Source organism: Salmo trutta, chromosome 2 (genome assembly GCF_901001165.1).
Source record: "Salmo trutta chromosome 2, fSalTru1.1, whole genome shotgun sequence".
Taxonomy (NCBI): domain Eukaryota; kingdom Metazoa; phylum Chordata; class Actinopteri; order Salmoniformes; family Salmonidae; genus Salmo; species Salmo trutta.
Window position 1 is genome coordinate 10,375,715 of NC_042958.1, and position 16,302 is coordinate 10,392,016.

The 16,302-nt window shown below is 40.5% G+C and overlaps 1 protein-coding gene across 7 annotated transcripts in view; it reads left to right on the forward strand.

The window, feature by feature from the left end:
- LOC115150347 (aspartyl/asparaginyl beta-hydroxylase) overlaps positions 1-16,302 on the forward strand; it is a 50,129-nt gene that overhangs the window by 3,262 nt on the left and 30,565 nt on the right. For all 7 annotated transcript variants that reach the window (XM_029693594.1, XM_029693543.1, XM_029693552.1 and 4 more), the window contains exon 2: positions 15,628-15,810. In XM_029693594.1, coding sequence (XP_029549454.1) covers positions 15,628-15,810 — 183 coding nt within the window. The remainder of the gene's footprint in view (positions 1-15,627; positions 15,811-16,302) is intronic.

Genomic DNA, 16,302 nt, shown 5'->3' on the forward strand with positions numbered 1-16,302 from the left:
AGAATAATAGTGAAGACTTCAAAACTTTGAATTACACTTGGAATCATGTAGTAACAAAAGTGTTAAACAAATCAAAATATATATGAGATTCTAATCAGGTCATCTGATGCAGCACTCCATCACTCTCCTTCTTGGTCAAATAGCCTTTACACAGCCTGGAGGTGTGTTTTGGGTCATTGTCCTGTTGAAAATCAAATGATAGTCCCACTAAGCGCAAATCAAATGGGATGGTGTATCGCTGCAGAATGCTGTGGTAGCAATGCTGGTTAAGTGTGCCTTGAATTCTAAATAAATCACAGACAGTGTCACCAGCAAAGCACCCCCCACCATCACACCTCCTCCTCAAGGCTTCATGGTGGGAACCACACATGCGGAGATCATCCGTTCACCTACTCTGCGTCTCACACAGACACGGCTGTTTGAACCAAAAATATCACATTTGGACTCATCAGACCAAAGGACAGATTTCCACCGGTCTAATGTCCATTTGCTTATGTTTCTTGACCCAAGCAAGTCTCTTCTTCATATTGGTGTCCTTTTAGTAGTGGTTTGTTTGCAGCAATTCGACCATGAAGGCCTGATTCACACAATCTTCTCTGAACAGTTGATGTTGAGATGTGTCTGTTACTTGAACTCTGAAGCATTTATTTGGGCTCCAATCTGAGGCTGGTAACTCTAATGAACTTATCCTCTGCAGCAGAGGTAACTCTGGGTCTTCCTTTCCTGTGGCGGTCCTCATGAGAGCCAGTTTCATCATAGTGCTTGATGGTTTTTGCGACTGCACTTTCAAAGTTCTTGAAGTTTTCCAGATTGACTGACCTTCATGTCTTAAAGTAATGACGGGCTGTCGTTTCTCTTTGCTTATTTGAGCTGTTCTTGCCATAATATGGACTTGGTCTTTTACCAAATAAGGCTATCTTCTGTATACCACCCCTACCTTGTCACAACACAACTGATTGGCTGAAATGCATTAAGAAGGAAAGAAATTCCACATTAACTTTTAATAAGGCACACGTGTTAATTGAAATGCATTCCTTATGAAGCATGTTGAGAGAATGCCAAAAGTGTGCAAAGCTGTCGTCAAGGCAAAGGGTGGCTACTTTGAAGAAGTATATAAAATATATTTAATATTTGTTTAACACTTTTTTTTCTGTTACTACATGATTCCAAATGTGTTATTTCATAGTTTTGATGTCTTCACTATTATTCTACAGTATAGAAAATAATAAAAAATAAATAACCTGGAATGAGTAGGTATATCAACTTTTGACTGGTAGTGTGTGTGTGTGTGCGCGCTAAATATTTAAAAGGACTATATATAGAACATAGTGACTTGTCATGGCTTGGATACTGTCAGAAACGTAGGATATGTTATTTGTGACTTAGGCCAGAGTATTTTTGTTGTACTGTTTGCATCTGAAGAATGTGACCTTGTCTACAGCAATACTCTTGAACTTATACAGTTAGAGTAGGGTAGCTGTGTGTGTTTCAACCTTGTTTCTTTGGAGCCTTTAGTAGTTGAATAACAACACCTGTTCACACTCATGATCTTCCTCGCTCTAGCTCTCCCCACCTCTCCATCAGGTCATATTGTCACCATCACTCTATTTGTGGTTGTATAGTTCTATTTACAGCACTATGACTACAGTACCTGTTCATGTTGTGGCCACATCTGTTTCCCTGGCACCAGAACTTCTTATTTTCCTTCTATGGAGGAATTGTGATTTGTAAATCTAGCTGGTAAATCTGAGCTATTGCAGTGCCTCTCTCATTGGTTTCACCTGTTCCTGCGGAGCTTGTGCTTCTGTACAGTGCCCTCCATTTGATCAGTTTTGCCAAAGCTGTCTAAGGCACGTTTCTGATATGGTTTCTGATATGGTAAGCCTAATTGATCTGTCCAGTTTGAGATGGGCCTATTTTGGTGTGTGAATATGATCACTCCCAGAAATGGCAATACAATGTAGTCTTGGTCTACTTCAATGTTTCATAAACTTCTTAATTGAGTTAACCTCTTGAGGATCCATCAAGACCGTTATCTATTGACCATTTATTTTCTAGTTGATTATCACATTGTTTCTTTACACATCCAAAACAAGAGGTGATGGTTTTATTCAATATCAACTCTCTGCTATCTAGTTTCCTCGTGAATAGCCAATGTCACAAAGTATGATGTGACACTACCCCTCTACTGTATTTAAAAATATATATTTATTTAACTGTTAGAGGTGGAACATTCCCAGGGTCTCACTGAAAACTCCACTTACGTAGAGATGTTTTCAGACTATTTTTCAATCTCTTGTCCCAGTCTATAATCCCAACATGTTTCAAGCTGATCCTGTTCCCAAGAGAGGTTCCAAGGTAACCTGCCTAAATGTCTATCGCCCTGTAGCTCTCACATCTGTAATTATGTAGTGCTTTGAAAGGCTAGTCATGACACACACCATCATCCCAGAACCATGGACCCACTACAATTTGCCTTCCGCCCCAACAGATTCACAGATGACACAATCTCAATTGCAATCACACTGACCTCTCCCACCTGGACAAGAGGGGAAATGGCTCAGTGAGGATGCTGTTCATAGACTACAGCTCAGCGTTCAACACCATAGTCCCCTCCAAGCTCATCACCGAGCTAGGGACCCTGGGACTGAACCCCCCCTTCTGTAACTGGATCCTGGACTTCCTGACGGGCCGGCCCTAGGTGGTGAGGGTAGGCAACAACACTTCCGCCACACTGACCCTCAACACGGGGGCCCCTCAGGGGTGTGTGCTTAGTAGTGGTGTGCTGACATGGCCATACTAGTAATTAGTGATGCACCGATAAGACATTTTTGGCCGATACCAATATCTGATATTTTCCTCCCCGATACGATATAAAAAAAATGCGACCTTTTAAGCATTCTAGTACAGTTAAATAGTTAGACCACTGCATCTGTGTGTGTGTGTGTGTGTGTTGAGTCACTGCATCTCAGTGGAAAAGGTGTCACTACAGTCCCTGGTTCGAATCCAGGCTATCACATCCGGCCGTGATTGGGAGTCCCATAGGGCGGCGCACAATTGGCCCAGCATTGTCTGGGCTGTCACTGTAAATAAGAATTTATTCTTGACTGACAAGCCTAGTTAAATAAAGGTTACACACACACACCACACTGACCAAAATGTTAATTTGTTGGCATTTACACATGTCCCCATTATCAGTAAAACATAATCAAAACCTATTTCTTTCACTTACTTGTTGTGCTGTTTCGTTGTTCAGTCATTTCATTCTCAACCAGGATTTCTATGGAATGGCGTTTGGGTCTTTGCGTGTCAAAAAAGATACACTTCAAATAACACAACATATAATCTGTTTCAGTAGCTATAGTTAGCTAGGTTTCATCATCTAAAATAACCCTAATTTATGAGACGGTTCTTATTTGATTAATGGTGGTCGGACCCATCTATGTGAAACTAGCCACAATAAGGATTTTAGCCACAACAGCGGACTTTGCGGGTAGCCTTCAAAATAAAAGTATGGCATAATTTGAATATTTGTATTCATTTGCAACCCTGTCAATGACATATTTTATTTTGAAGGCAAACCACAAATTTCAGTATTGTGCCTAATCCTTATTGTGGCTAGCTTCACAACACAGTCCAGTCGAGCTCACTAGCCAGATGACGCTAGCTGGCTGCTTATAACGTTAGCTTTGGGCAACAGGGTGAAGTAGCTGGCTAGCCATTTATTTTCATGAACTGAAGTTCAATTTCAATAGGTGAACAACAAGTGGCTACCTAGCTTATACTTACTTACAAGGATTCCTAAATCATTGCTAAGAATAATGAAAATGACTGCAGTTTTTACTGGTCATCGTTTTCAGCCTGGTTGTATTGGTGCTAGCTAGGTACCAAGCTAAAGCTAGCTACCCCAGACGTTGCGGTCGAACAAATAATGCGTTATTACCAACGCTGTATTGTAAACACATCGTTCATGGTATGTGTTTGCAGACTTTTTTTGTACAGCTTTGACAGTGCCACTGTATCCTTTTTTTGACACGCAAAGGCTCAAACAGCGTTCCAAAGTATGTATGTCGTGAAGCTAATAGCAGTGACGCTATTATTGTGTAACTCCGGTAGGGCAACATCGGAAAAATAGCGCACTTTGTGGTGTTAACCGGGGCTCGACCAGTCGGCGAAAGCCAACATCACCCACGACAGAGACTGGTTGAATGTCAAGGGCAATGAATTCCATTATCTTGGCTTTATTAGGTTTCACCTTTGAGTTGTCGCGCTGGAATTTTGACTTGTTGACTGCTCGATCCACACAGCAGACATAGTGGGCTAGTTTAGGAATGCTGTGTTGCACGTATAGCGCGCATCATTGCGTCATGCACCTTCGTTGTATAGGTATGCGTGCCAGCTTTGACATCGGTTTTGCACATCGGGCGTTAAACTAGACATCGGCTGATACCGATGTTTGCATTTTTAGCTAATATCGGCTGATTTTACGATATGTTCACCGATATATCGTGCATCCCTACTAGTAGTCCTATCTGTAAATTGACAGTTGATAATCAGATCAGCTAATACTCGTGATTGGAAAATGTGTTTTTAACATGCCTAAATATATTAGCAAAATACCTCCCTGCACGTTCTCACTGCAGATTAGGTGGAGCGCGAAATTATGAAACTATTGGACGGAGAAATGCAGCTTCACTCTATCCAATCGGAGCAGCAGGTTCTCGTCCTTATATTTATATATTCTTAATTCCATTCCTTTACTTAGATTTGTGTGTATTAGGTAGTTGTTGTGAAATTGTTAGATATTACTTGTTAGATATTGCTGCACTGTCGGAACTAGAAGCACACGCATTTCGCTACACCCGCAATAACATCTGCTAAACACGTATGTGACCAATAAAATTTGATTTTAACAACGCCCCTTCTCTTTACAGACAGACAAACTAGCCAGTTGACCAATTTAGACCATGTAGAACCTCGCACATGACTAATTGAAAGATGCGTGGCACACAATTATTATAATTCTTTTTACAAGTAATTACAAAAAATACTCTCATCATATCCAGAAAATTGCCCATATCCGTTAGATACTAATATTGGACTATAGCGGAATGAGGGCAGAGCATGCCGCTATCGAGCGGGCCAGAGCTTCATGTTCCTTGGCGTCCACATCACTAAGGACTTAACATGGTCAACACACACCAACACTGTCATGAAGAGGACACAGCAGCACCTCTTGCCCCTCAGGAGGCTAAAAAGATTTGGCATGGGCCCTCGGATCCTCAAAAAATCTTAACTGGCTGCATCACCGCTTGGAATTTGAAATGTACTGCCTTTGACCCCAAAAGAGTTCCAGAGGATGGTGAGGACAGCTAAGTACGTCACTGGGGCCGAGATCCGTGCCATCCAGCACTACCATATCAGGCAGTTTGTTTTATTTATTGGGGATAATGCACATTAATCAACATCAATAATGCAACATCCATGTAAATTTGCCGGGGTTAGCCAAAAGCTAATTTGCACCCGTAGTCCCAGGGCAGCTAAAGACAATTACACAGCCACAATACAAAATACAAATACCATACATCCAGAAATATCATTCTAACAACAACAACAACACTATCATCAACTGTTGTCTTACATATGAGGTAGCGCGGATAACTCGTGTACAGGTTTGGATAGATTTTAGCCATGTTTTCAATTTAAAAGTACAATAATCAGTGCAGCTACTCAAGTCCATGGGCATTGCATTCCAGTTTATTGTTGATCTAATAGAGAAGGCTGATTGGCCGATTTTTATTTATTTATTTTTTCAATTTAATTTAAAAAAATGTTTTTTTTACTGTGTCCAAAAGGAACAACGCAATCTCCTCTAGTCACTGCCCTTGTTATCCTGGAGGTGCTTTCCTTGAGCATGATATGCCGGCATAGGGGTGGAGGGGCAAGACCATGCAGGATCTTAAAGACAAGGCTTGCATCTACATACTGCTTAAAGCTATCCAGACTAAATAAATGATGTTTGTAAATGATATGACAATGGTGGTAACTGTTTGGTTTGTTATAAAAAACTTAAGTGATTAGAGTGTTTTCAGAATAGTAGCTCCTGCTTGTGATCAGCATGTGAGGCAATATCTCAAATGTGAGAAGATCATTGCATGCATATATAGTTTGGCGGCCTCCAGAGGAAGGAAAGGTCTTTATAAACCTAAAGCTGGACAATCCAAACTTAACCGTGTTAACCACCTTCACATGTTTCTTAAATGTCAAGTTGGAGTCCAAAATGACACCAAGATACTTGAAGTTAGACACAACTTTCATATTCTCCCCATTAACAAGAACAGCTCGTTGGGAAGAATTAATGGATTCCTTAGAGAAGTACATGCATTATTTATTTATTTATTTATTTATTTTACCCCTTTTTTCTCCCCAATTTTGTGATATCCAATTGGTAGTAGTTAGTCTTGTCTCATCGCTGCAACTCCCGTACGGACTCGGGAGAGGAGAAGGTCGAGAGCCATGCGTACTCCGAAACACAACCCAACCTAGCCGCACCGCTTCTTGACACAATGCACATCCAACCCAGAAGCCAGCCGCACCAATGTGTCGGAGGAAACACCGTACACCTTGCGACCTGGTCAGCGTGCACTGCGCCTTGCCCGCCACAGGTAGTAGTAGCTAGTGCGCGATGAGACAAGGATATCCCTGCCGGCCAAACCCTCCCTAATCTGGACGACGCTGGGCCAATTGTGCGTCGCCCCATGGACCTCCCGTCGCGGCCGGCTGCGACAGAGCCTGGGCTCGAACCCAGAATCTCTGGTGGCACAGCCTTAGACCACTGCGCCACCCGGGAGGCCCTTGAGAAGTACATACATTCTTGTCGATATTTAAATGCAGGCAAGACTTAGTTATCCATTTAGAAACATGTACCATAGCTTCAGTTAAGTTGTTAACAACCAGTTGTCTATTTTTTTGAGTGTACATACAGAACTGTATCGTCTGCATACATCTACATGTTAACTTGTGGGCAAGCCAGTGGGAGATCATTTATATAGATTGTGAACAGAAGGGGCCTAATATTGACCCTTGTGGAACGACAATGTTATAGTAAAGAGTGTCCCCCAAACGAACCCTTTGACTTCTGTTTGTCAGATAGGAATACATCCAACTAATGACTTCAGTGGACACATTAAGGGAGGATAGTTCGGATAGGAGGACCTCATGATTCACAGTATCAAAGGCTTTTTTAAGATCCAAAAAGATTGTGCCAACTTCATCTATGTCCAGTTTAGATTTAATGCACTCCAGAAAATAGCAATTGGCTGTTTCGGTAGAATAGTTAGTTCTGAATCCAAATTGCATTTGATGTATAGCATTGCACTGAATAAGGTGATCAGTCACCAATCTTTCAGCTACTTTTGATAGCACTGCAAGAATGCTTAGAGGTCTGTAATTTTCCACCAGTGTTGGGTCTAGAGGTCGACCGATTTAATCGGCATGGCCGATTTTTAATTAGGGCCGATTTCAAGTTTTCATAACACTTGGTAATCGGCATTTTTGGACGCCGATTACATTGCAATCCACGAGGAGACTCTGTGGCAGGCTGACCACCTGTTACGCGAGTGCAGCAAGGAGCCAAGGTGCTAGCTAGCATTAAACTTCTTATAAAAAAACTATCTTAACATAATCACTAGTTAACTACACATGGTTGATGATATTACTAGTTTAACTAGCTTGTCCTGCGTTGCATATAATCAATGCGGTGCCTGTTAATTTATCATCGAATCACAACCTACTTCATCTTCGCCAAACGGGTGCTGATTTAACAATAGCGCATTCGTGAAAAAAAAACACAATCGTTACACCAATGTACCTAACCATAAACATCAATGCCTTTCTTAGAATCAATACACAAGTGTATATCTTTTTTTAAACCTGCATATTTAGTTAAAATAAATTCATGTTAGCAGGCAATATTAACTAGGGATATTGTGTCACTTCTCTTGCGTTCAGTGCAAGCAGAGTCGGTATATGCAGCAGTTTGGGACGCCTGGCTCGTTACGATCTGTGTGAAGATCATTTCTTCCCAACAAAGACCGTAATTAATTTGCCAAAATTGTACATAATTATGACATTTAAGGTTGTGCAATGTTACAGCAATATTTAGACTTCGGCTTGCCACCCATTTGATAAAATACAGAACGGTTCCGTATTTCACTGAAAGAATAAATGTTTTGTTTTCGAAATGATAGTTTCTGGATTTGACCATATTAATGACCTAACACTCATATTTGTGTGTTTATTATTATAATTAAGTCTATGATTTGATAGAGCAGTCTGACTGAGCGGTGGTAGGCAGCAGCAGGCTCGTAAGCATTCATTCAAACTTTCCTGTGTTTGCCAGCAGCTCTTAGCAATGCTTGAAGCAAAGCTCTGTTTATGACTTCAAGCCTACCAACTCCTGAGATTAGGCTGGCAATACTAAAAGTGCTTATTAGAACATCCAATAGTCAAAGGTATATGAAATACAAATGGTATAGAGAGAAATGGTCCTATAATTCCTATAATAACTACAACCTAAAACTTCTTACCTGGGAATATTGAAGACTCATGTTAAAAGGAACCACCAGCTTTCATGTGTTCATGTTCTGAGCAAGGAATATAAATGTTAGCTTTCTTAGATGGCACATATTGATTGCACTTTTAATTTCTTCTCCAACTTTGTTTTTTCATTATTTAAACCAAATTGAACGTGTCATTATTTATTTGAGACTAAATAGATTTTATTTATGTATTATAGTAAGTTAAAATAAAAGTTCATTCAGTATTGTTGTAATTGTCATTATTTTATATGTGTATATAAATAAATAAATAAATAAATAAATAAATAAATAAATAAATAAATAAATAAACCGGCCGAGGCATCGGCTTTTTTTGGTCCTCTAATAATCGGTATCTGTGTTGATGAATCATAATCGGTCGACCTCTAGTTGGGTCACCAGATTTTAAAACAGGTATCACTGCAGCAGACTTCCAAGCACTGGGGAACAACCCATATTTGTTGGACAGATTAACTAGATTACAATAGGGGCAATCAGAGAATATTTGTGTCTTCAGGAATATCATGTCTAGACCAGCTAAATATTTTGTTCTAGAGCTCCTGAAGAATCTAATAATATTGTGCTGACGCTGAGATTTCAGGAATTCTGAATATCGATGTATTATTATCTATTGGAGTGAGAACTGTGGTGTTGGTTGGAAATGTCAGAGGAAGGTCAGAAAAATTGTCAACTCAAGCCATAGACTGTTCCCTCTGCTACCGTCCAGAAAACTGTACCAGAGCATCGGCTCTCAGGCCAACAGGCTCAGAGACCGCTTCTACCTCCAAGCCATTAATGGTCAATTAGTTAGTCAGTGCAGATAACGGTACCCAATCTTGCACTGACTGACCATACATACGCACACTCACTAGACCAGGGATGAGCAACTGATTTAAAAAATATATGTTTTTCTTTTTTTTTCTTTACTTAGTCAGGGTCTCGACTCAATAGTGGAATACACAAGGTGCAATTTTGAAATTTTCTTGTGCTTCATCAGTTTTTCACTTGTTATGTCAGTCACTGATAGTCACTCAATTAGCCCATGTAAGCAAAAATATTTTAGATTGGTAAATTAGTGTAGCTGACCACTACACTAATTTACCAATCTAAATTTAGTAATCACGGTCAAATTACCGTCCGGGGGCCCCCATTGATTTTGTTAATTAGTCTCACTCAGATATCATATTAAAAACTGCACACATTTCACTCCATCCTATGGCAAAATGAGTAGAATTGCAGGAAATGTGTTTTATAAAATCTTCTACGCCACATGGCAAAATTTTGTAGAATTCCACTGAATTAACAAAATAAAAAATTCTCTGCTGTCGAGGGATCTGCTAAAATGTTTTGCAATGTGGTGTTGGGGGGTATGCACATGTGGATCCGCAGACTTGCGAGCAACTGTGGCCCCTCGTGATGGTGTTAAGATTTTTTGTGGCTCCCTCGCCAATCCCTGCCGTACTCACTCAATCACACTACATTGACACTCCCACACAAAAACCACACACTCACTACCGTGCATTCGGGAAAGTATTCAGACCCCTTGACTTTTTTCACATTTTGTTACGTTACAGCCTTATTCTAAAATTGATTATATTGTTTCCCCTCCCCCCATCAATCTACACACAATACCCCATAATGACATCACAATACCCCATAATGACATCACAATACCCCATAATGACAAAGTAAAAAAAGGTTTAGAATTGTTTTGCAAATGTATCAAAATTAAACTGAAATCACATTTTACATACGTATTCAGACCCTTTACTCAGTACTTTGTTGAAGCACCTTTGGCAGCGATTACAGCCTCGAGTCTTCTTGGGTATGACGCTATAAGCTTGGCACACCTGTATTTGGGGAGTTCCTCTCATTGTTCTCTGCAGATCCTCTCAAGCCCTGTCAGGTTGGATGGGGAGTGTCGCTGCACAGCTATTTTCAGGTCTCTCCAGAGATGTTAGAACAGGTTCAAGTCTGGTCTCTGGCTGGGCTACTCAAGGACAGTTAGAGACTTGTCCTGAAGCCACACCTGCATTGTCTTGGCTGTGTGCTTAGGGTCGTTGTCGTGTTGGAAGGTGAACCATGGCCCTAGTCTGAGGTCCTGAGCGGGTTATCAAGGATCTCTCTGTACTTTCGACTGTTCATCTTTCCCTCGACCCTAACTGGTCTCAGTCTCTGTCGCTGAAAAACACCCCCACAGCATGATGCTGCCACCAACATGCTTCACCGTAGGGATGGTGCCAGGTTTCCTCCAGACGTGACGCTTGGCATTCAGGCCAAAGAGTTCAATCTTGGTTTCATCAGACCAGAGAATCTTGTTTCTCATGGTCTGAGTCCTTTAGGTGCCTTTTGGCAAACTCCAAGCGGGCTGTCATGTGCTTTTTACTGAGGAGTGGCTTCCGTCTGGCCACTCTACCATAAAGGCCTGATTTAGTGGAGTGCTGCAGAGATGGTTGTCCTTCTGGAAGGTTGTCCCATCTCCACAGATGAACTCTGGAGCTCTGTCAGAGTGACCATCGGGTTCTTGGTTACCTCTCTGAGCAAGGCCCTTCTCCCCCGATTGCTCAGTTTGGCCGAGTGGACAGCTCTTGGAAGAGTATTGGTGGTTCCAAATTTCTTCCATTTAAGAATGATGGAGGCCACTGTGTTCTTGGGGACCTTCAATGCTGCAGATATGTTTTGGTACCCTTCCCCAGATCTGTGTCTCGACACAATCCTCTCTCGGAGCTCTACGGACAATTCCTTCGACCTCATGGCTTGGTTTTTGCTCTGACATGCCCTGTCAACTGTAGGACCTTTTTATATAGACAAGTGTGTGCACATTTCCAAATCATGTCCAATCAAATGAATTTACTACAGGTGGACTCCAAGTTGTCGAAACGTCAAGGATGATCGATGGAAACAGGATGCACCTGAGCTCAATTTCGTTTCTCATAGCAAAGGGTCTGAATACTTGTGTAAATAAGTGATTTCAATATATATTTTGCAAAAAATGTATTAACCTGTTTTTGCTTTGTCATTATGGGGTATTGTGTGTAGATTGAGGGGGGGGGAAAAATTATTTCATATTTTAGAATAATGCTGAAACATAACAAAGTGGAAAAAGTTAAAGGCTCTGAAGACTTTCTGAATGATTCGGAAAGTATTCACACCCCTTGACTTCATACAGGGACATCTTGTATTTCAGAGGTACAACAACTTTTATCTGTCATAGTAAAACGTAACTTGCCTGGACCTACTATGGCCGACCTTGAGTTCAGCCTGTGGAACCAGTCAGGGTCTGGGGCCTTTAGGCCTACTGCCTTCCTCTGTCATTCATCATTTGATCCAGGCAGGGTTATTTTCTAACTGGACTGCAGCATCCCCCTCACTCCTCCTCATAGTCAGATCAGCTCTCACTAACCCCTAGCATCTGGGCAAAGACTGACTTTCTTTCAGAATTCTCAATCACAATGACTGAAATATGCCCAGTCAAAATGACTGCGATATGTCCAGTTAGCAAATATCTTTGCCCTATGAGATACAGTGCCTTGTAAAAGTATTCAGACCCTTTGGATTTCTTCACATTTTATTGTGTTACAAAGTGGGATTACCAATCTATACAAAATACTCTGTAATGTCATAGTGGAAGAAACATTAGCATAAACAAATACAAATAAACAAAAATATAGCCTAAATTAGTTCAGCAATAACGTTTGGCTTAATAAATCACATGTTACATGGACTGACTGTGAAATAATAGGGGTTGACATGAATCGTCCTTCTGAACAGGAATGAAGCTGCTCAGGGATGTTACCATGATCCCATTGGTCATTTTAAAACCGCTACAGCGTTCAGTGGGAGAACTGAGGATGGATCAACAACATTGTAGTAACTCCACAATTAATGACCTAAGTAACAGAGTGAATAGAATAATACATATATACAGAATAAAAGTATTCTAAAACATGTATGCAACAAGGCACTAAAGAAATACTGCAAAGGAATCAAATCAATACAAATACAACAAATACAACAGGTGTAGACTTTACCGTGGAATGCTTACTTACGAGCCCATTCCCAACAAAGCTGGGAATAGGTTTTTATTACCGGCATAAGGCTTGTTTTTCTTTTGAGGCCAGGAAGGAGCTGGTACGATGTACATTACTGGCAGTTTTAGATTTTAGTGATGTTATACAGTGCTGTGAAAAAGTATTTGCACCCTTCCTGATTTCTTATTTTTTTTGCACATTTGTCACACTTAAATGTTTCAGATCATCAAACAAATTTAATTACACAAAGATAACCCAAGTAAACACAAAATGCAGTTTTTAAGTGATGATTTTATTAAGGGAAAAAAGCTATCCGAACCTTCATGGCTCTATGTGAAAAAGTAATTTCCCCCTAAACCTAATAACTGGTTGTGCCACCCTCAGCAGCAACAACTGCAATCAAGCGTTTGTGATAACTGGCAATGAGTCTTTCACATCGCTGTGGGGGAATTTTGGCCCACTCTTCTTTGCAGAATTGTTTTAATTCAGCCACATTGGAGGGTTTTTGAACTACTCCAATACCTTCATTTTTTTTTTTTTTTTTTAAGCCATTCAGAGGTGGACTTGCTGGTGTGTTTTGGATCATTGTCCTGCTGCAGAACCCAAGTGCACTTCAGCTTGAGGTCACGAACTGATGGCCGGACATTCTCCTTCAGGATGTTTTGGTAGAGAGCAGAATTCATGGTTCCATCAATCACAGCAAGTCGTCCAGGTCCTGAAGCAGCAAAGCAGCCCCAGACCATCACACTACCACCACCATATTTGACTATTGGTATGATGTTCTTTTTCTGAAATGCTGTGTTACTTTTACACCAGATGTAACGGGACGCACACCTTCCATAAAGTTCAACTTTTGTCTCGTCAGTCCACAGAATATTTTCCCAAAGGTCTTGGGGATCATCAAGATGTTTTTTTGCCAAAAGTGAGACGAGCCTTTATGTTCTTTTTGGTCAGCAGTGGTTTTCGCCTTGGAACTCTGCCATGGATGCTGTTTTTGCCCAGTCTCTTTCTTATGGTTGAGTCATGAACACTGACCTTAACTGAGGCAAGTGAGGCCTGCAGTTCTTTTAGATGTTGTGGGTTCTTTTGTGACCTCTTGGATGAGTCATTGCTGCGCTCTTGGGGTAATTTTGGTAGGCCAGCCACTCCTGGGAAGGTTCACCACTGTTCCAAATTTTCTCCGTTTGTGGATAATGGCTCTCACCATGGTTCGCTGGAGTCCCAAAGCTTTAGAAATGGCTTTGTAACCCTTTCCAGACTGATAGATGTCAATTACTTTGTTTCTCATCTGTTCCTGAATTTCTTTGGATCGTGGCATGATGTCTTGCTTTTTGAGATCTTTTGTCCTACTTCACTTTGTCAGACAGGTTCTATTTAAGAGATTTCTTGATTCAACAGGTCTGGCAGTAATCAGGCCTGGGTGTGGCTAGTGAAAATGAACTCAGCTTTCAAAAAATGTGATTTAACCACGTTAAATCATGAATTTACTAAGGGGGGAGCAATTACTTTGTCACACAGGGCCATGATGGTTTGGATAGCTTTTTTCTGTTAATAAATAAAAGTATCACTTAACCCAAGTAAACACAAAACGCCGTTTATCTTTGTGTTATTAAAATGTGTTTGATCTGAAACATTTAAGTGTGACAAATGTGCAAAAAAAATAAATCAGGAACGGGGCAAATACTTTTTGACAGCACTATATATATATATATATATATATATATATATATATATATATATATATATATATATATATATATATATATATGTATGCAGGTCTCAGCCACTACCCTGAAAGCACTTGATTCAGTGTATCATGCAGCCCTCAGGTTCATTACAAATCAAAAACGTCTAACACATCATTGTGATCTCTACAGCGCTGTTGGCTGGTCGTCATTGACCAGGCTTAAACACTGCATAGGCTTAAACACTGGCATACATTAATTTCTAAGACCATATTGGGTAAAATGCCAGTTTCTCTGTTCTTTTTTAGTCAGGTCGGTAAATAAATATTAATATCATTACGGTCCCATTCTCATTTGCTTCTAACAGTTCCAAAAATTACTGGGGAGGTTTTCAGGATAAAAATAAACTGGATGGAGCTAAGCACAGGCAAAATCCTAGAGAGAACTTGCTTCAGTCTGCTTTACACAAGAGACAGAGTCAAATTCACCTTTCAGCAGGACAATAACCTACAATACAAGGCCGAATCTACACTAGAGTTGCTTACCAAGAAGATAATGTTCCTTTGTGGCCCAAGTTACATTTTTAAATCTGCTTGAAAATCTATGGCAAGACTTGACAATTGCTGTTTAGCCATGATCCCCAGCATCTTGAGAGTTCCACGTTTTTTAAAAGCGTAATGGGCAAATATACCACAATCCAGGTGTGCACAGCTCTTATAGACTTACACAAGAAGACTCACAGCTGTAATTGTTGCCAAAGGTGTTTCTAACATGTATTGATTCAGGGAGCTGAATACTTATGCAACGATGTTCATTTGAAATAATCTTTAAAAATATATATATTTAAAATAATCTTCCACTTTGACATGGCATAATATTTTGTGTAGATTGTTGATGAAAAATTGCAATAATCCATTTTAAATCACACTTTGTAACACAACAAAATGTGAAGAAATCCAAGGGGTCTGAATACTTTTGCAAGGCACTGTATGTCCCAGTAGCGTAGCCTACAGTATGCTCCAGTCAGAATGACTGAGATGTATGTCCCGGTAGCGTAGCCTACAGTATGCTCCAGTCAGAATGACTGAGATGTATGTCCCGGTAGCGTAGCCTACAGTATGCTCCAGTCAGAATGACTGAGATGTATGTCCCGGTAGCGTAGCCTACAGTATGCTCCAGTCAGAATGACTGAGATGTATGTCCCGGTAGCGTAGCCTACAGTATGCTCCAGTCAGAATGACTGAGATGTATGTCCCGGTAGCCTATGTTCCAGTCAGAATGATTAACCTACTCATTGTGTCCTTTCTTTTCCAGAGGTGAAGCCTGCAGCAGTGGTGAACAAGAATGGTGTGAAAGCGGAGGCTACTGTTGCTGCTAGTGGTGGTGGTTTTAGCGGCACAAAGATCTTCACTTGGTTCATGGTGCTGGCTCTGCTGGGGGTTTGGAGCTCCGTGGCCGTGGTGTGGTTTGACCTGGTGGACTACGACAATGTCATCGGTGAGTCACCTGACCTCACCACATCCCTACAATTTACAGTAAGGTTTTATTTTACAGCCCGGTTTAAGCTGGTACCTGGTATTGACATGTTATTCACAAAGGAACCTTTGTGGTTACAATACTCACCTCTAAGAATTACACACTATCGGTAACTACTAACTAGCAAAAAATGGTATGTCAATGAATTTCAAAGAAACCAACGTGTAATTACCATGGAAGTATTATTTAATCAGGCTACTGTTTTAAATGAGAAATGACTTGTTAACTATCAACAGGCTGTAAATAATAAAGCGTTATCTGACAAACTCTTGCCATTTGTGTTACAATAAGATAAGAATTCAGTTATATCCGATTTAAATATAAAAATGCACAATGTTACAAAATGTATGTATTGCAATATACAGTATAATATCATGTAAAATTTAGGGCATTGGGTTGTGTTTGTATTAGGGATGCACCGATATGAAATTTTCCTTGCTAAAAAAAACGATA